We start from the raw sequence: 20422 nt of genomic DNA, 5'->3' as shown, positions 1-20422 counted from the left end.
TGCATCTGTACCGCTTGTGCAGAGCAGAATCATTGAGCATGAGCCATCTGAAATCCGGGATCCTCGTAATGGATCTGTCCTGGAAACCTTATGTGATTAAACCAATGCTAATAAAATATTACACTGAAAGGCTTACCTAAGGGTTTGACTCACCATCAAAGATGGTTATCTAAAGAAACATGGATTTCATAATGCATTTTTAAACTGTAGACTGGAAAATAGTCCATTTCCTCTCATTCTCAGCAACAGACATTTTAGTACATGAAAACGGAGAAACATATATAGGTGTGGTGAATAAATGAACTGGCAACTTCAGTTTCTATAAAAAGTTTCAAATGATATCAGTGCTGACGTGAAAGCAGCTGTAGTTGAGTTTTTTATATGTCTTAGAATGTGTCTTACTAAATCTCATCACGCTGTCCAGAAGAATTCCCCGTAATTACTTGAGTCTGCTTCAAGGGATGCTCTAGGACTGGAAAAAACCCAGGGAGGCTTCAGATACAATCTGAAGCTTCTCACAATGTTGATTTCAAAATGTTGCACAGTAAACCCACAAAATGAAGACAAGCACCATCAACCAAGTCCATTACAGTGGTACCTTGGGTTACAGACACTTCAGGTTACAGACTCCTCTAACCCAGAAACAGTACCTCGGGTTAAGAACTTTGCTTCAGGATGAGAATAGAAATCATGCGGCAGAGGTGCGGTGGCAGCAGGAGGCCCCATTAGCTAAAGTGGTACCTCAGGTTAAGCCAGTTTCAGGTTAAGAATGGACCTTCAGAACAAATTAAGTTCTTAACCCAGAGTACCACTTCTTCTTCTTCTTCTTCTTCTTCTTCTTCTTCTTCTTCTTCTTCTTCTTCTTCTTAATTTGTACCTCACCCATCCGACTGGGTTGCCCCAGCCACTTTGGGCAGCTTCCAGAATATATAAAAACACAGTAAAACATTAAACCTTAAAAAACTTCCCTATACAGGGCTGCCTTCAGATGCTTCATAAATGTTATATAATTACTCACCTCCCTGACATATGATGGGAGGGTATTCCACAGGGTGGGCGCAACTACCGAGAAGGCCTTCTGCCTGGTTCCCTCTAGCTTCACTTCTAGATGGTTCGATTAGTCTTTCGCCCCTATACCCGGGTCGGATGACCGATTTGCACGTCAGGACCGCTACGGACCTCCACCAGAGTTTCCTCTGGCTTCGCCCTGCCCAGGCATAGTTCACCATCTTTCGGGTCCTAGCACGTGCGCTCACGCTCCACCTCCCCGACGGCGCGGGCGAGACGGGCCGGTGGTGCGCCCTCACAGTGTGGAAACCACCAGAAGGCCCTCGGTCCTGAATGATGGGGGTGGAGACACTCCTTCAGGGGTACTGGGCCGAGGCTGTTTAAAGCTTTAAAGGTCAGCACCAACACTTTGAATTGTGCTCGGAAATGTACTGGGAGCCAATGTAGGTCTTTCAGGACCAGTGTTATATGGTCTTGGCGGCTGCTCCCAGTCAACAGTCTAGCCGCTGCATTCTGGATTAATTATACTTTCTGAGTCACCTTCAAAGGTAGAACGCACTGCAGTAGTCCAAGCAGGAAATAACCAGGGCATGTGCCACCGACATCTGGAGGGCTGGGAGTCCTCCACACCTGATGTAAATGATAGCATGGCTACTATCTCAAGTAGGCAGAAGTAGACATTATTCATATTTCAGTACAAGTGTAAAATGACCACAAGTCATAAATCCTTAATTACCAGGTTTTGAATTCAGCAATTTGTTAAACATGTTTTATTGAGATAGGTGATAGATATGGGGTGTGTGTGTGTGTGTGTGTGTGTGTTCAGATCCTAATTTGAATTATGTCAAAACCTAAAGATTGGCAATAAAGTGAGGGGGAAAAACCTTATTTATTTTCTCCTTTTCCTGTGTTCTTAATTATTGGGATATATATCTGTATCTGTATCTTTTTAACCCATGCCTAGCATTTAAAGCTATACTACCACCCCATATCTAAACTGCAGAGACTAAAAATAAAAAATAAAAATAGAGGACACGTGAGGAGAGAGGGCAAGTTATAAGAGCTTTGAATTGGTTACTGTTGCTAAGGAAACCACTTCCTTGGTACCCGCACGTTCAGCACATCTGTCTCTCTTGCTGTGTCTGGCTCTGAGAGAAGCTTGCAGCTTCATGTCAGAGGGTAAGAGAAAAACCTGAAGAAACTGCTTTAAAAGAATATACCTTGAGCACTGAATATCAGAAAAGCCAGAGGAGCTACAGAGAAGAATTTAATAGGATCTCACATTCAATTGTTTTGCAGCGTGCTCAAATAATGGAGATCACCCACAGGATGGTAGCCGTCGTTTGCTTGCTCTTGGCATTCGGCAAAAGCTAGCAAACAAACAGTACCAGTCTGAAGTGTTCTCCATCTGGCTGGCCTTACAAAGCATGCATTAAATTTATCACCGGGTTTGCAGCGTTGGGGGTGCTCTTGGGCCTATCAGTGGTTACACGTGCCTTTTGTGTCTCCTGACATCTGAGGTATGGGCAGGGAGGCACACGCTTGTGTGCTGTGCATTAACCCAATGGTGGTACCATTTTATGTATTTGCTTCAGTCCTGTAAACTGTACTGCATCATCCAAAGATGGCATCCTAAACACTACTCTGTGACAACTGAAGCATTGCTGTTATTGCTTTTTAATAATTTTGTCTATATTTTAAAGAGGTGTGCTGAATTCTTGGCATCTTTCACCAGGTTCAAGATGCGTTTAGATGCCGTTTAAGAAACTGCCAGGATCCAATCAATGCAGATTCTTCAAGTTCATTTCCTAATGGACACGCTCAAATCATGGTTAGTTTTTATTGCTCCTTGCCTGCTATTTCCAGTTGGCTCTTGTGGGCAAAATGAACATTTCAATAGTGTACAGGGTTTGGTGCCCCACAAGCATAAGTTTGCCTTCATTATTCCATTTATTTAATTATATTTCGTAAACAGAACGCCTTCTCTCTTTTGAAATCCAGCTGGCACCGGTATTGGTTGGATTTCAGCATCAGCTAAAAAAAATATTTCTTTAGCCATGCTTTTAGTGATGTGGGGTTTTGATGGATTTAGTCACTGACTGGTATATGGAGGAGGAGTTGTAATATATATTCCCTTTATATTGTTCTAATGTTTATTGTATCTGTCAGATTATCATTTTGATTTTATATTTATTTATTACATTTATTTCTGACCTTGCCACCAAGGAGCTCAGAGTGGTGTATATAGTTCTCCTCACAACAACCCTGTGAGGTAGGTTAGGCTAAGAGTGAGTCACTAACCTAACGTCAGCCCGTGAGCTTCATGGCCGAGTGAGGATTTGAACCCTGGTCTCCCAGGTCCCAGTCCAACACTCTAGCTTCTATGTCAATATATACAGTACAAAATACACACTTATACATACACTATGAACACCTTTTCTCACTCATATAGTTGAGTTGCCACTTTTCCTGCATGGAATTATAATTTCTGAGAAAGAATGCTAGGGTCATGTAGGGTTAAAAATAGTAATAAAACATAACTATTTGCATAGTGCATTTCAAATGTTCAGAAGTGCTTCGTGTACATTATCGCGGTAATCCTTACAACAGGCACCTAAGAAGAGTAAGACGCAACAGAGTACGGAGCAGACTCTGCTGCTTCAGAGACACAGGGCTAGAACCAATGAGCAGAACTTGCAAGAGAGCAGACTTTGGCTCGATGATAGGGAAAATATCTAATGGTAAGAGCTGTTTTAAGAGTGGTACAGGCTGCCTTGGGAGATGGTTGCCTCTCCTCCACCGGAGGTGTTTAAGCAGCGGCTGTAGAGCCATCTGTCAAGGATGCTGTCATTGCAAGATTCCTGCACTGAGAGAGGTGACCTCCAAGGTACCTTCCAACTCTAAAATTATATGATATATGAGTCTATAGAACAATATTATACTTCCCATATTGCAGTCTAGGGGGTGAGAGTGGGTTTCTTAAGGCAAGCTCGTGCCAGAGGTAAAATTGCTAGCTCAGACTGCTGGCCATTATGCTATACCATAACCGTTTTTGAAATGGTAGTGACTTTGGCGGAATTCACTTATCCTTCTATCCTGCCTTTCTCAGAAGCTCGATGTGGAATTTGGGAATTACACTGTGATTGATGCAAAGGACTACAAGAAATGAGTATACAGATGGTCTTCTGCATAGTCATCTGAATGGCATATGGCAGAAAGGAACTTAGTGAATCCCAGCAGCTCCCTTAGAATTCCACACTAATACTAGGGAAATTGCTTTAACTAAGCTCTGCATAATAGCCCACTGCATGTACACACAGCAAATGCGCAGTAGAACACTTGGAGCACTCTGGAAGGCTCTTCTTGCAAAGAGCAAATTAATGCCCTTGAAAATGGTACAAAACGGTAGCTGTGAAATGTTCAGCTGTATATTTATGTGTACAGTGTTAAGTGTGGAAGTGTGTTGTTTTTTATGTGGAAACTCACCAAAGCCACCTGCCTCAACAGAAAGCTTGGAAGCTTTATAGAGCTGATTCTTTTGGTTATGCAAATATAGGATTGCAGGGAGATATTTAAGTAAGAGTTTTCCTGTGGCATACTCAATAGCAGCATGCCTTCTTCTGAATTCTTTAATTTGGACTAAAATATTCCTTGATGTATCCCTACACTTGATGTAAATGGAGCCATCAGTCCAAGGGGCTACATTGTAGAAATGATGATTAAGGGAAGTTAGCCCATTGTTGAGTTTGAGAACACACTAGCACAGAAAGTGCAGGATCCAACGTGGCAGTGTGACAATCATTCAATCTGTGCAATGATTTTTTGCTTGCACAAGAGGACATTTTTTCCCTCTCCCCTGTCCAACATGCCCCTAGATTTGTTATAGGGGTTTCCCTAAACCTCTAGAGCAGTGGTTCGCAATTAGCTAAGTACTGCAGGCCCCCTGTTTTTCAAATGCCAAACCCTGAACACCCTACTTTGAAAATTTTGATACCTTTATGGTAGCTTTTGTTATATGAATGGTGCCACGGATGTTGATGAGTGGCAATGCTTGTCTTAATAAACTTTTATTTGTTATTGTTACAGACAGATTTTGAAAAAGATGTGGACATTGCCTGTCGATCAGGTAAGGCTGTCAGATCACCATGTGAATGTAGGAAGATCAGATAAAAATTTACTTTGTTAGTGTAACTGAAGTGTCAGATATGCATTTAGACAAGACTTTTTCTACCAAAAAGACCATTTTACCAATATGAAGGTAGAAATTGCTTTACAGGATATAAATATTTGATGCCATGGCCAGAAATGTATTTTGCTATGCACCAGGAATATGACAAAATGTGCAAGACAGTGCAGGCACAGCGTTCTGAAAATTCAGTCTCTAGTAATCTTCATGAGTGTGGCCAAAGAAGCCAGGGTACAGGAAGAGGCTAATAAATGTCTAATCCTTATGTGCAACAGGCTTGAGAAACAGCTCCTTGTAAGCTGTTGAGTCTGCACGCACCAGAGCTCTTGCATCTGCAAGCATTCACTGGATTGGGGTAATTATATGCAGCCAGACTATCATGTAAGAAGCCTTTGAAAAGCTGCTTGTAATAGGAATAGCAATTAAACAAGCATACACAACCTTACCATCGCCCCCCCTCCCCCAAAAACATGTTCTCTAAATATACAATTAATACTATACCAGATTAAAGTGCATTTATCGTTCTTCTGAATTAAATGCAAATTGCCATCAATGAATTCAAAAAAATCTGAATTTTAAATGGTTCAGAGTTTCTTTCTGATTGTGCTAGCTAAAAAGGGGGTTCATGATCAGCAGTTTGCTTTGGCAACTCCAAACAAAATGTTGTTTAAGAGCGCTCAAGAACGGGAATGGGATATTCCTCGGTTCTAATCCTGGGCTCTGCTGTGCCACCAAATTAGTCATCAGGCTACAGATCTTTTCAGTCAGTGGGTTCATTCCAATCCTAGTCTTACTCAAGAGTAGATCCATTGAAATTAATGGACCTAACTAAATCCTTGCATTAATTTCAATGGGTCTACTCTGCATAGGACTAGTACGGGATATGGTAAAATGTCCTAGAGTAACACTGGAAACAGTACATTAACACTAGTTATGCACCATGATGCCTGTTTAGAACTGCATTGCCTCATCTGAATATAAACAGTTGTCATAATGCCTTTATCATCCTTCCTTAGTACTTTAATGGTCCTGTGATTTTTAGGTGTGGCCTTTAAGAACATGAGCACCCAGGTCAGCTCCCTAATGACAGGGGGAATGTGGTATTGCTCTCCAGAGCATTCATGATTAGAAACTGAACAAGAAAAAGATGCCTTGCAGAAGAAGATAGGGCAGACATGACTGGACTTTGCCTTGAAAAAATAAGACATTAATTTATTTTTTAAAATAAATGAGAGTCTTAATAAGAAGTGTGTGCTTAGAAATAGTGTAATGACCACTTTAACATTTGCTAAAATGTATTTTCTCATTTTCTGTTAAGCACTGCATTGTTAGGAGATTTGAATTGGCCTTGCCTCTTCCATACGTATCCTTGCTTCAAGGCCAATATTGCAAGGCCAATATTGATTGAAAGTGGAAAGGCAATCACATCTGTCTTAATTAAAAAGGCTGTCTTGATGTATATTACCTGGATAGTGTGACATGTGTTATAATATCTGGGCCTGTGTTATCCAAAACAGAAACAATTGTAAATTGTCCCCTTCACATTCATCAGATTAATACTAATTTGGTTAGCAGAGAAGGGGTGATAACCCTCTTCCTCAGCTGAACTGCACAGATCAGCTAAGAAAGGAGGTCTGAGTGCCTGTGTGGGTATCTTCTGGGTGCATGCAAGCCTGTGTGCAAGAGCGCAGGGTGGCTACACCCACTTTGGGCCATGTCCCCCACTGGTACACAGCCCATGAGGGTTAGCGTAGGGTGAGTGCAGTCCCCGGGCCAAGAAAAAACAGCCACTCCTGCCCTAAATTAAATGGGGATGATGACATATTTGCAACCAGAGTGAGAACTCTACCTGCAGGACCTTTTGAAAACTTGTGGCCCTGCTCTCTCATTCACAGTTCTCCATAAGGATATTGGACCCTGCAGAGCAGCTACAATAACAGGAACCCTTTCTAGAATTTCACTGAACGATGACGAAGAAGAGAAACCTGCCAACCCCGAAGGAATGAGCTACTCAACGTTGCCTGGGAATATAATTTCTAAAGTTATCATTCAGCAGTCTGGAGGCATGCATATGCCCATGAGCATGAGTGAGCTGGCCAATCAGTGTCTGAAAAAAGACAACACAGAGCTGCGGCGGACTGTGTATTTATGTACTGATGACAACCTGAGAGGTGCAGATATGGACATAGTCCACCCTCAGGACCGAATGATGGAGAGTGACTATATAGTCATGCCCAGAGGCTCAGTGAATGCACAGACATCTCTAAAGGATGACAGCAAATTGAATCTAGGCATGGAGACCTTGCCTCATGAAAGGCTATTGCACTACAAAGTTAATCCTGAGTTTAGTATGAACCCCAATGTAATGGACCAGTTCAGTATGAATTTAGATCAACACCTCCCTACACAGGAACACATGCAGAACTTGCCTTTTGAACCTCGCACAGCAGTAAAGAATTTCATGGCTTCAGAGATGGATGATAGCACAGGACTAGCAAGAAGTGAAACTGGATCAACCATATCAATGAGTTCTCTGGAGGTCAGTCATATAAAAACTTAAGTGTATGCATCGTGCTGTTCTAGGTGTGTTGGATGTAGGTAGCTGTGGGTCTCTGACCCCCTTCACATATACAGCAATAGCAGCAGCAGCAGCAACAGCAGCATGGAAGTTACTTCCCCATGGTACAATCTTATAGTAGTGAGGAGTACTGGTGAATATCAAAGTTCCATTAGTACAGGCTTCCTCAACCTCGGCCCTCCAGCTGTTTTGAGACTACAATTCCCATCATCCCTGACCACTGGTCCTGCTAGCTGGGGATCATGGAAGTTGTAGGCCAAAAATAACAGGAGGGCTGAGGTTGAGGAAGCCTGCATTAGTAGTACTGATCATTCACTAATTCAGTGAGAAAGACTGACACGATCATGCACACCTACATGGGTTACTGATTATACACATTCATGGATAATAAATTTGGCAGTGGCTACAAGTTATGCCGGTATGCTATCCTCCAGTTCAGAGGCACTGTGTTTCTCAGTTACCAGTTGGTAACAACTTGGGTGAGGGGCTATTGCACTCATGTCCTGTTTGTGGACCACCCTGACCTCTATGAGAAAGAGAATACTGGAATGATGATCCTTTGGTCTCCTCCAGGAGCCCCCTCTTGCTCTTACAATTTGATTCTCTAGAGAGCAGTGACATCAGCTTGCACCATGAGGCAGTGGCTTCCATACTGTTATATGTGTGTTTGTGTATAGAGGACTTGAATGGTTGAATGGTGTGGTTCGGGGTGCAATGAATATTCCATTTGTTTGTTTTCTTAACATTTATATTCCACCTTTCTTCCATCATGGAAGAAAGTGTGGTATACATGAGGTTCCCAGGCAGGCTCCCATCCAGACCAGACCCAGACATCCTTAGCAAGGTGGTGGCCTCACTTGCCTTCAAACCATACCCTGGGGTGCATATTCACTAGCCATACATCACCATGTCTGTGCTGTGCTTATGTCACAAATGAGCAGGACTAGCTAGCCTTGTGTCTGCTTAGACATGCAAAGGAAGGTAGGGCATGTATGATCCTCAGTGATAGGGTAGATCCAAAGGCAGGGACAGTGGGTGTTCCCAAGCCACAAGAGAGCTTTGACCAAGTAGGACTATGGAATGAAGAGGAGTAGAAGGCGGCACCAGGCTTGGGAAGAGTGGTTCTAGGTCCAAGTTGGGAAGTACGCCTATATGATGACTCTCAGAAAATGTACTTAGTTCAGAGGTACAAAACTATCCAGTGCTGAAGCCCCAACCTATTTAATAAAACTCTTCTTCCTGTCCCCCCCCCCCAATGTAACCAAGGTACATTTTTCAGCTGCTTTTGCAGGGGTGAGCAGGAACTTTGGCACAGTTTTCCTGGGTTTTACCATTGCTTTTTATCTTAAAAACATAATGGGATGGTTGAGTGCTGTGTGTTCTCCAGACCTTTGCCAGCTTAGCAACTATAAACAGACAAGGTAGAAGTTGAGAGATGAACTGGAGGCTCTCTGGAGACAGAACTCTTTCCCTGCCTGCTGTTTCTCTACTCCAAAAAGGAAGGGTTTTAAAAATGCATTTGAAGGGCACACATGTATTTCAAGCCTCCGCTTTGGAGTGATTTGTAATGCAGAAATAGGGATGTTGGAAGGGTTAGGGCACTGCTTTATCTCTCCCCTGCTTCTCAAAAAAACACATTCCAAACTGTTTTTCTTAGTCACCATCAGGACTCCAACTTACCCATCTTAGCAAAATGTGTAGTTAGCCATGTCCTTGGTTTTAATGCATCATAATGGGCTGTGCTGACTGGAATCCTGCAGTTATTTATATCTCTTTTATGAGAGAAGGGCCATGATGTTGGATGGGTAGAGATTTTGTGTTGAAAGGTTTGGGCAAGCACTAAGACTCAGGGTATGACATTAGGGGGAGTAGATGTGCCACAAGACAAGACCTTTGTGACAGACCAGGAGGGAGAGTGATGTTGGATGTTCCTTGAGAGAAAAAAGAAGAAGCTGGATTGCCTATAAGTGGGCTTCTTAACCACATATGTTTTGGGCATCATTGTCATTTTCAATTATTATTATTATTACTACTACTTTCAAATGTATAAAATATCAAGAGGAACGGGTGGTTCTTTCTATTTTATGAAAAAAAGTTTACTGCCAAATTCTTCTCACACTGGAATTAAATGGCAGATTTTGGGATCCACTTTTACACTGGAATATCTGCGATACATGCAAAATTTATGATGGCTCATATTTTTTAATCTAAAATATTTGGATACAACAGCTTAAGAAAACAATATAGTAGTACCTTGGTTCTCAAACTTAATCCGTTCCAGAAGTCCGTTCCAAAACCAAAGCGTTTCCAAACTAAGGCACACTTTCCCATAGAAAGCAATGCAAAATGGATTAATCCGTTCCAGACTTTTAAAAACAACCCATAAAACAGCAATTTAACATGAATTTTACGACAAGACCATTAATCCATAAAATGAAAGCAATAAACAATGTACTGCAGTCACACAATCAATCAATCAGTAGCTGAACTGGGTTCCACACAGTCACAAAAACAAAAAACACAAAATAAATAGCAAAAACAGAGAGACTTAAGTGTAACACCCAAATTGGAAGTGTGGCACTCAAAATGGAGCATGTTCAGCTTCCGGGAAAAAATCACAAACGGGAACACTTACTTCCGTGTTGTAGTGTTTGGGTTCCAAGTTGTTTGAATACTAAGGCATTTGAGAACCAAGGTATCACCGTATATCAAAGCAAGGTAAAGTAACAGGGCATCACAATACACAAACACACTAGCAAAACACAAACAGTAATAAGCAGGAGCCAGATAATCTCAAGGACTGCTATTTCAATAGCCCACAAAAGCCTGAGTGAATAAATGAACTTTCATGAGGTAGCCAAATGTCAAGATAGTTAATACCTGCCTTTATCAAGGGTGCGCAGAGAGAAAAGGTTTCACACACTGAATGCTACAATGGAATAGACTTCCCCCTGGTTTCCACTAAATGTACTTTGGCAGGTTGTGGCACAACTAGAAGGGATCATTGCAAGATCTTAATAGCTGGGCAGGTCTATATGGCTGAAGGCATTCCTTCAGATAAGCAGGTCCCAAGCTGTTCAGAGCTCTAAAGTTGAACCGCAAAACCATAAACCTGGCCAGTGCAGGGCTTGCATCACCACACCTGATTGACTTGTAACAAAGAAATAGAGCTGGGTAACAAAGAAATAGAGCTGGGTGTCATTTGCATATTGAAAACCACTCAGAAAACTCAGTTGGATGGCTAGAGATACCTGAGAATTTGGCCCATATCACTTCATTGCAATAAGAATTGTTTATTTTTACACTTATATCCCACCTTTCCTCAAGAACAACCCTGAGAGTAGGTAAGAATGAAAGAATGGTGACTAGCCCAAAATCACATAATAAGTTTCATGGCTACATGAGGACTTGAACCCTGGTCACCAAGTCTTAGTCCAACTCTCCAACCACTACACCATAGTGGCTGTCAAAGCCATGTCATCATATAATCTATGTGGCTATAGATTGGTCTGTCATATTTATGGAATTGTCCCTCTCCAGTACAGGTGTCAGAGACAGAAAGGAATTCCCTTCCATTAAGCAGAAGCTACCATTGAATGTGCCATTGAGCAGATGACAGGAAGATGTGTTCCCCAATGTTCAGTCTAATCATAACCTCTGCTATCATGATAGCTTTCTGCATAATTTACATTGCCATTTTATCATTACTTCCATGTAATTAATTAGTCATGTCAGTAAAGGGCACTTGTGTGATTTGTGGCCTCTGCTCATCAATTTTAAAATCTAAAAATGCAATACCAAAGATTGTTGGATGCATAATAAAAGAGAGGAAAGATTGCCAAGGTAATTAAGGGAATTGTTTAACTAGGAAATTACTTACCAAACTACCATAATACAAATAGTCCTTCTAGTTCCCATTTCCAGTGGGGATGATCAACTTCTGACTTTTCTGGGTGTAGTTTATCCTCAGAATATTTTTTCACTCCAACAGGCAAGAACACTGATAATGATGGAGCGATCAAATATTACTTTCCAACAGAAATTTGGTGGGTTGTTAGAGGCTCCTCTTTGATCTTGTATTTTTACTGCTAGCATCAAATGGACCTTGCAGAATTGCAACTATTGCAGAACATATAGGCCCATTGCTGTAACTGTACTCACATGCTGAAGGAAAGGAACACTTATATGAGTCATTTGAAACTAATATCCATCCTTTTCTGGGAAATCACTGGGTTGAATCCAAAGAACCTTTGGCAAAAGGAAAATAGGCATTAGTGCTGTTCTGCAATCACTGGTGGAAGAGTTTGCTCAGTCCTATAATAAGTAGGTCCTATAACAATTCTTATCATTTTGCAAAAGCTCACACAGTGCTCCAGCGCAAGGTGTAAAATAGCATTTCTATGAGTTGTACAGTTGATATATGCAAAGGGGGGAGCCAATATTAGTCATACTCAGAGCAGACCATGTGAAATCAATAGACAAGTTACTAGAACATTTTGATTTAAGTGAGTCTACTCTATTATTTACTCTATTTATTTTTCACCCTGCCTTCCAAAGGAGCCAAATACATCAATAATACAAATAAAACTTTTAAAAAACTATTAAAAACACATTTTTTAAAAAAGTATGACTAACATTGGATCGTACTTCAGTAGTGGTTGGGTTGTGTCAGGCATGCCGGTCAGGAAGCTAGAAAAAAACATTGCTGTCTCTATTAAAGAAGACTAGAACAGTAACCTGAAACTCCTGGTGCCACTCAGAGTGCCATCTAGTATCTAAACTAGAGAAAGAGCCTGTTGCCTATGGCCAATGGCCCACCTAGTCCAGCATCCTGTTCTCCTGCCAGACATCTGCAAGCAGGACCTGAGCACAAAAGCATTCTCCCCTCCTGTGGTTTCCAACAACTGGTATTCAGAAGCATTGCTGTCTTCAATTGTAGAGGCAGAGCGAAGCCATCATGGCTGGTAGCCTTTGATAGCCGTCTCCTACATGAATCTTTTCAGCTACTCATCTCTAAATCTTAAAGCCTTCTGGATTATTTGATTTGAGTAGTACCATCACTTCAGTCTTAAAAGATAGCTTTGGCAGAGCCTCAGTAGATGAACTTGTTTTTTTAGGTCTCAATTGTGCATCTTGATGATCGTACCTTGTCAGGAATAAGATGGAGCTATAGTCAGTTTCTGTTACGTATTCTGCGCTCAGTCTCATCAGAATATGATCTGTGTGTTTCCTTTCCCACCACCCCATATAGTAGCTACAGCCTGCCCTGTCTTTTCTCCATTAAATTTCGTATGAACTCTTTCACCTGACTTTAAGATTATGTACACTTTAGTAGTTTAAGAGGCAGCAAGCTAATTTGCACACTGTTGTACACACCAGAGGAGGGGTAGGGATGTCTTCACCCAATGTGCATTACCTGTTTGGTTTCCCCCCTCCTTGCAGCCCATGCCTACTCCTGTTCATGAAGCTGTCACCTGTCAATATACACTATCCTCTGCCCATTCACATTGGCTTTCTTAAATATATATACATCTCAGCTTAATTGCAAAGTGAATGTGGCTTACATTTTCCTTTTGTATTGAAGCCTGATCCACAGGTCAAAAAGAAGTCACATCAAGAGCAATGATCATCACACACATTTCGCTGAACCCAGTGGCGTAGCGTGGGTTGTCAGCACCCGGGGCAAGGCAAGTAATTTGCGCCCCCTAACCCGTGGATTTGCGCACCCTAACCCTAACCCCCAGATGTTGCGCCCGGTGCGGCTGGCCCCCCCTGCACCCCCACGCTACGCCACTGGCTGAACCTGGGATCAAGTCATGTGATGATGAGAGCATGCAGGCATTTTGCAGTTTTATATCCAGATGTGTCTATATTTTGGGAGTAGTATACTATATTATTCTTAAGCCACAATGCACTTAAGATCTTCTTCCTTCTGCCATGCTATCACAACTGTGGTGCGTGTTAGTTTGCTTTCACAAACCTACTCTCATCCAGGCATTTCCTGTCTTGACAGACTGAAGTTGGTTCAACTTCCTTGGCTTCAAAGGAAATCTCTTGGAGTGCACTCCTTCAGTTCAAAGTGTTTGGTTTTCCTGACAAAATCATTTTGCATCCTTTTGAACTGGGTTGTGCTTTGAAAGAATACGCCCAGACAACTGTTCTCATTTAAAGGAAATTACTTTGAAAGGGAACTGCAGCTTCCCAGGTGTCTCGATTCACAGATGAAGGGCGGGAGAGTCTGGGAGAAGGTGGAGATCTTTGCAAGCCACCTCCAAATTAAGCTCAACTCTGTCTTCTAATGATGTGGGAAAATGCAAACACACACACACACAAAGGAAGCAGATCTTCGCCTCTCTGTCTTTTCAGAAATGTATTAAACACAAACATCCTCAGGGAGAAGGAACAGTTCATTCTCTCAAGAAATGTGGCGTAAACAAACCCCCGAGCAAAACTGCACTATGTTAATTAAGGTTGTGCTCAAGCACACACACTTACTTGGAAGTATGTTTCATTAAATCAACAGCATTTTCAAGATGTGTTCTGTTAATGAGATATTACAAAGAAAATAAAATAAGGTAGAACTTCCACATATGCAAGCCAGGGGGTGCTGAAACAGTAAGGTGGTGGAGGAGCACATCAAGCCCTTCTTGCCTGCCACACTTATTTATATCTTTATTGAATTTATATACAACCTTTATATACCCCCGGGACGCAGGTGGCGCTGTGGGTTAAAGCCTCAGCGCCTAGGACTTGCCGATCGAAAGGTCGGCAGTTCGAATCCCTGCGGCGGGGTGCGCTCCCGCTGCTCGGTCCCAGCGCCTGCCAACCTAGCAGTTCGAAAGCACCTCCAGGTGCAAGTAGATAAATAGGGACCGCTTACTAGCGGGAAGGTAAACGGCGTTTCCGTGTGCGGCTCTGGCTCGCCAGAGCAGCGATGTCACGCTGGCCACGTGACCCGGAAGTGTCTCCGGACAGCGCTGGCCCCTGGCCTCTTAAGTGAGATGGGCGCACAACCCCAGAGTCTGTCAAGACTGGCCCGTACGGGCAGGGGTACCTTTACCTTTACCTTTTATATACTCCCAGCGACTGCAAGGTGATACACATAGTTCTCCTCCTCCCATAGTCTCCTCACAACAACATTGTTGAGTTCGTTTAGGCTGAAAGTGAGTAACTGACCCAAGATTTGAACCCTGGTCTCACAGGTCCTAGTCCAACACTCTAACCACTACACCACAGTGGTGCCTCGCATGAACTGCTGATAATACAGAGGCTTGGTTCCTTTGATTCTTTCTGCTCAAAAAGGTAAAGCAAAAGCTCTGAGAACCGGGCCTTGTACAATGAGACTCAGAGGGCCTAGTTCACAATTGACTCACACCACTCCACTATCATGCTGTTTCAACACACAACCATGGAAAACCTACAGTGCCAGAATAGCACTGGGGTCATTTTATGAACAATTTACACTGCAAGAGTGAGATCTGACGTCCCAGCAACAGCAATGGAAGGGGATAAAATAAAAACTATGGTTCACATCCTGAAATATAGTATATATCTTCTAGATTCTGTGTAAAAGGAGCTATCAAAGAATGGCTCTTAGAAAGGAATAGTGTGAAAGCAACTTTTGTGCGAGCCCAAAATTTGATAAAGGCTGATATTTACATGCAGAAATTCCAGATTAATTTTGTGAATGTTCAAGAACTGATTTTCTGACTCTCAACTTTCGCTCTAGCATAGACCCAAACGAAAAGCTTGAGTCATAGTTTAGAAGAGATATGTTAAAGTAAATAGATATGTCACTCATATGTCACCCAGAACAGTTCTGAACTGATGCACCCCATATATATTTCTGATATATAGTAACTCGATATAATAAATCTGCTCGGTATGTTTCAGCACTCAAGTGAATAACTGCATGTGTAATATTTTTATTCATACAAAATCATTTTTCTATGACTAGCCCATAATAGTGACTAATAGCCTGCAAATCTTATATCCAGCCCTCTTAAGCCTAACTTCTGAAGTAGAGAGATCCTCATAAAATGATATTTAAGTTGGGGTGGGGGTGGAGAGGGGGGAAACAAGCAAGTAATCTTTTCAACTGCACTTTTAAATCTCTAAAAGAAGCAAAAAAGGGGGCTTCGCTTTTTGCATTTCATTTTGCAGAGAGAAAAGGAAAATCTTGTCCTGGGCTGGGATCTTGGATGTCAAGTTTAATCTGAGAGTGAATTATAAATCACTGATAATAGGGATTTGTAATAATGGAAACATGGGTACAAGCTTCACCATAATATTATATCTCTTGTTTCAATTATAGCCTGCACTGCATAATGTATCTTGAGTGATATCTTATGTAATTAATCAGGTGGCCGATTATAATAAGGAATACAGCAAGCATTCACCCTGTCTCACCGAAGGAGAGGGTTTGCATTAGTCATTGGGTGGGAGCCGTTCCCTCCTTGCTGCCAGCAGCTTAGTGCAGGTTGCTGCATGAAAATTATCCTTCAGCGCTATTCTATTTTTGTCCTCCAGTGAGCAGAGTTCAAAGTTGTTCTGGAATTATACAGCGAAAGCTCTACATGGTTAGTTCAAAGCTAAATTGACTTAAAATGAATTATTGCTGCAGTCTTCCTCTCCCTAGGTTTTTTACTCTCTCTCTTTCTTTCTTATGCTTTCCGTATAGATGAGGCTTTGTACCTATAATGTGGATTTCATCACTGTCATATAACCATGAAAATAAGCAAGATGGAAAAGGTGCTACTGGGTCATCATTTCCTGTCAATGCAGGAGTGTGAATAGATTACATTCGCCCCCTCACCCCCTCTCAAACCTCTTGCCCAATGCAGTGCCCACGTTAATTTGTTCTACAGTCAATGTAACTAATGGGAAATTTTTGTTCTGGCATTCAACCTAGATACACTTTTCTTAATTTCGGCCCATTGTTCTTAATGAACAGCTTCTCAAGCAACAACCACCCTAATATATGCCTAATTAATTGGTATTTATTTACTTCTAATAACTCCCCCAGACTAAGAACAGTAGTTTATCCAACCTGGATGGCTTTTAAACTTACTTTTACCTGTTGTAAAAAACTTCTTTGTTTATTTGTTTGTTTGTTGGGTATTATCTTGCCATTCAGCCTTTCACAAAACCCCCAGCTCTCACCTTTACTTTTTGACAGGGCTGGGGAACCTGTGAACTTTCGGATGTTGCTGAACTACAACTCCCATCATCCCTGCCCATTGGCCACAACGGAGTCCAGCAAGCTTTAGAGATCCACAAGTTTCCCAACCCTCCCTTTGGAGATTACTCAGTATGCATTACTGCCACAGACTTATTCAGTCACCAGGTTTTGTTGGGGGAGGGGCAATGATCTCATCAACTATAATATGGGACATGAACCGCCTATGTTTAGGTCCTGTGTTGATTCCAGGGAGAGAGTAATAATAAATGAATGAATAAGTAATTGAGGGTCAGAGGGATATAAATGTACTTGACTATAATTGGGTTTTGCTCGTCGTTATTTGTCAAAGGGCACTTACTAGGAGACAATTTTGTATATGGTGATTGATCTCCATGTACGAAAAAAGCACATAGCAGGAAAGTATAATGTGGTGTGTAGGGATGCATGGTTCAGGTTGCATTTAAAGGTAAACCTACTTAATTTACAATTTCCAAAACAATGCACCTACCCAAACAGCAATCCTTCAAAATTTGGCCTTCTCTAAATTTTGCAGTGCCGGGTACTATGAATAAAAATGCATATACCAAGATAATGTTTGCATTATATTAGGGGGAATTGCTTTGCAAAAAAGTATGTATATTAGGAGAAATCTGAGTTAAAATGCTGATAATACTTTATGAGAACTTTTTTAAAAATTCACAAACTAGTGTGGAAATGTGGAAAACAGAACGTTAAAATTGGAAAAATGAGAAACTCAGAGAAACCAACATTGACAAATTCACCCAACCATTGCTGTCACAAAGAGCTGTCCAGTCAGATTATTTATCAAGTACAGCAAAAAACGAAACAATAGGAAACACTCTTGGGTACATTTCAATCCTTACAGAACACAGAACATTTTTTAATACGTGAAAGCAGCCCTAAGACTACGTGCAGTTTCTCTCTTTGCTAATTGATATAACATTTTAGCCTGCTATTTTAATACAGGACACTTATTTTTTAAGCTTGTCTGGTTGCTTACTAGAACAATGGGCGGTTGTGAACGGGGTCAATGGAAGGTGTCAGCTTCGCTGTGCCACACTGCAAAAACGATGGCATTCACAAACAATAGGTTCTGAGTTGCACAGTTTATGCAAGATCCATTTCCTTTAGAAACAGAAGTCACCAAAAAGTATTTTAAGCGCATCGGTGCACAATATGAAAAGAGGTGCCAGATTCTTGAAGTTACAGATTGCCACCCCACCACTCCATACGCACATTTCACAAGTGACATTACGCAGAGTATATCAGAAATAGTGCAAAAAGGTTGGCTCCAACATCTCCCTGCATTGACCTGTTTGTCATTTGTTTTGTTCTTCCAGCACAATAGATATCTTACTTTCTTGGGAAAGCAGCATAACATCATAATAACATCAGATCATCATCATGATACCACATAACCTGTAGGAAGTAGTTCAGCATGTTAAAGTATTTCATATGCAATTGCTCTATAAAGTTATTTGCTTTTTTAAAAAATGAAGCCTTGACTCTGGCACTGGAAAACAGCTGAATGCTATCACAATCATTGTTTCCTGGGACACTGTATGGAAAAGAAATGGCTACCCCAATGGATTTCCCATGGGGACAGCCATTTAGTTCTCTGTCCAATGACCCTATCAGTAAAACTGATGAAATGCCATCATTCTCCGCTGTATCCCAGGGCAGACGTGAGGCTTCAATTTGTGCAGAGCTTTCAGCTTTTTGATTGAGTAAAAAAGCCCATCCCCCTAGCAGCCTGGCCATCTATAGTAAGATATACCCTACCTCTCATCTTAAAAGAATTGGACACGCTCTATTTATTTTGAACTGAGTTTGTGGCAGGGGGATGATACTATGGAGTGAAATGGGTAATTATTAATTGAAGGAAATTTGATTTTGAACTGGATCCATCTGCGTGGGTGCTCCGCTAACTACTTGGGTTTGAGGTAATCTGGAGGAGGGCTACAAATTGATTTATGAATTTATTTGAAGTAGACATTGTTATTACTGTTTTGATTTATGACCCACACTTCACCCTAAGGTCACACCAATGTAAAATACAATACTGAAAACAAATTGCAACCAAAAGTATAGGGTGGGTGCTAAGAAATATACATCTCAAGTGTCAAAGGGCAGGGTTAAGAGGAGCACCTCCAGGATATCATGAAAATATAAATTTCTCAACTTTACCAGAAGCCTTAAGCAGACCCCTTAAGCAGGTGTTGTGTGGGCACTCAAGACTAATTGCCCAGTTATGTACTTACATACACAATGCCGCTGTATTTGTGTCACTCATTAGCAGAGAAACGGAGAGAGTGCAAAATGGATTCTAACCACTTCGTTTTTCATTTCCTGAAGTGCCGACTTCAGCAGACCACATCCATCCATTTTTTAATAACAGCTATCAAGCCAATGAGCAAAAACAAATTTACTGTCACCTGATGGTTTTTAAATGACAATTTTAACGACCTAATTAGTTGTCGAATCATCTATTTTCTCTATGTGGTCATAGAGGCAGATCTGCTGTATCTGACATTCTGATTTAAGAGGATATCCTAACCCCTATAAAATTACTGTTTTGTAAAACCACATTTAAGGTTTTTTGTTTAAACCTTTGGCTTTTTAATTTTGTACTGTAAGTGTTCTAAGCAATATTTATACAACCTCTTTAGTTACTGGGGGGGGGGGGGGAGAAACCTAATGCATTGCTTTTCAAATCATCTCTTTTCTATCATGAGCGCTGCAATCCTATACCCACTTTCCTGGGAATAAGCCCTACTGAACTCTGTGAACATTCTGTGTACATTCATTTAAAAGTAAACCCAAATGAAGTGGCTCACTTCTGTGTAAACAGGCATAAGGTCAGTCTGTAAGCTCTTAACTTTCTGGCTGCAAAATCAGTAGAAAATATAGCAACACCTTAATTCTCTTTAAATTGCCTTCACTGAAATCACTGGGGTTGCAAAAATGAAAGCATTGTTCGCAGTTGCCTTCTAATTGTCCCATTTCAGCTGGGATAGCCATGCTTTTCAGAGACTTTAGTGATCCCACTTTTCAAAAAGCAACATTTTATTCGTCGTCCCCCCCCCCCCTTTGGTATAAACTAAAGCAAAGAGTTATCACCACACTTAAATGGCCCTTTAGAGAGTATATGTCTTTTAGTTACAGTGATATAGAGCCAGACTACCATTGGGCAAAGGGGGGCAATTGCCTTTGGTGGCAGATGCTGGTTGTTCTTCCTTAGACCACCACCCACCTCCATTTCCCTCTGTTGCAGGGTAGCAACATATAACCTACATGGCATGTTATCTAGTGTAAGATGGGATTAGCGTCCTGTAACTAACATAAATGAATTGTAGAGTGTGTGTGTGTGTGTGTGTGTGTGTGTGTGTATGCGCATGTGGAAGCAGATGGTTCCCTGCCCTTCTACTGCCTGACACATTTAAATCTG

General features: G+C 41.4%; 1 protein-coding gene across 5 annotated transcripts in view; it reads left to right on the top strand.

Annotated features, from left to right (window-relative positions):
* Window positions 1-20422, top strand: part of ADGRB3 (adhesion G protein-coupled receptor B3) — a 458204-nt gene that overhangs the window by 425634 nt on the left and 12148 nt on the right. For 4 of the 5 annotated variants that reach the window (XM_079970372.1, XM_079970373.1, XM_079970371.1 and 1 more), the window contains 4 exons: window positions 2744-2839; window positions 5095-5134; window positions 7090-7733; window positions 16951-17082. In XM_079970372.1, the coding sequence (XP_079826498.1) occupies window positions 2744-2839; window positions 5095-5134; window positions 7090-7733; window positions 16951-17082 (912 nt within the window). The remainder of the gene's footprint in view (window positions 1-2743; window positions 2840-5094; window positions 5135-7089; window positions 7734-16950; window positions 17083-20422) is intronic. The other variant, XM_079970374.1, reaches the window with a different exon arrangement.

Source organism: Podarcis cretensis (genome assembly GCF_951804945.1).
Source record: "Podarcis cretensis genome assembly, chromosome: 3".
NCBI classification, from domain to species: Eukaryota; Metazoa; Chordata; class Lepidosauria; order Squamata; family Lacertidae; genus Podarcis; species Podarcis cretensis.
Note: the sequence above shows the minus strand (reverse complement) of the source record. Positions and strands in the feature narration are given on the sequence as shown.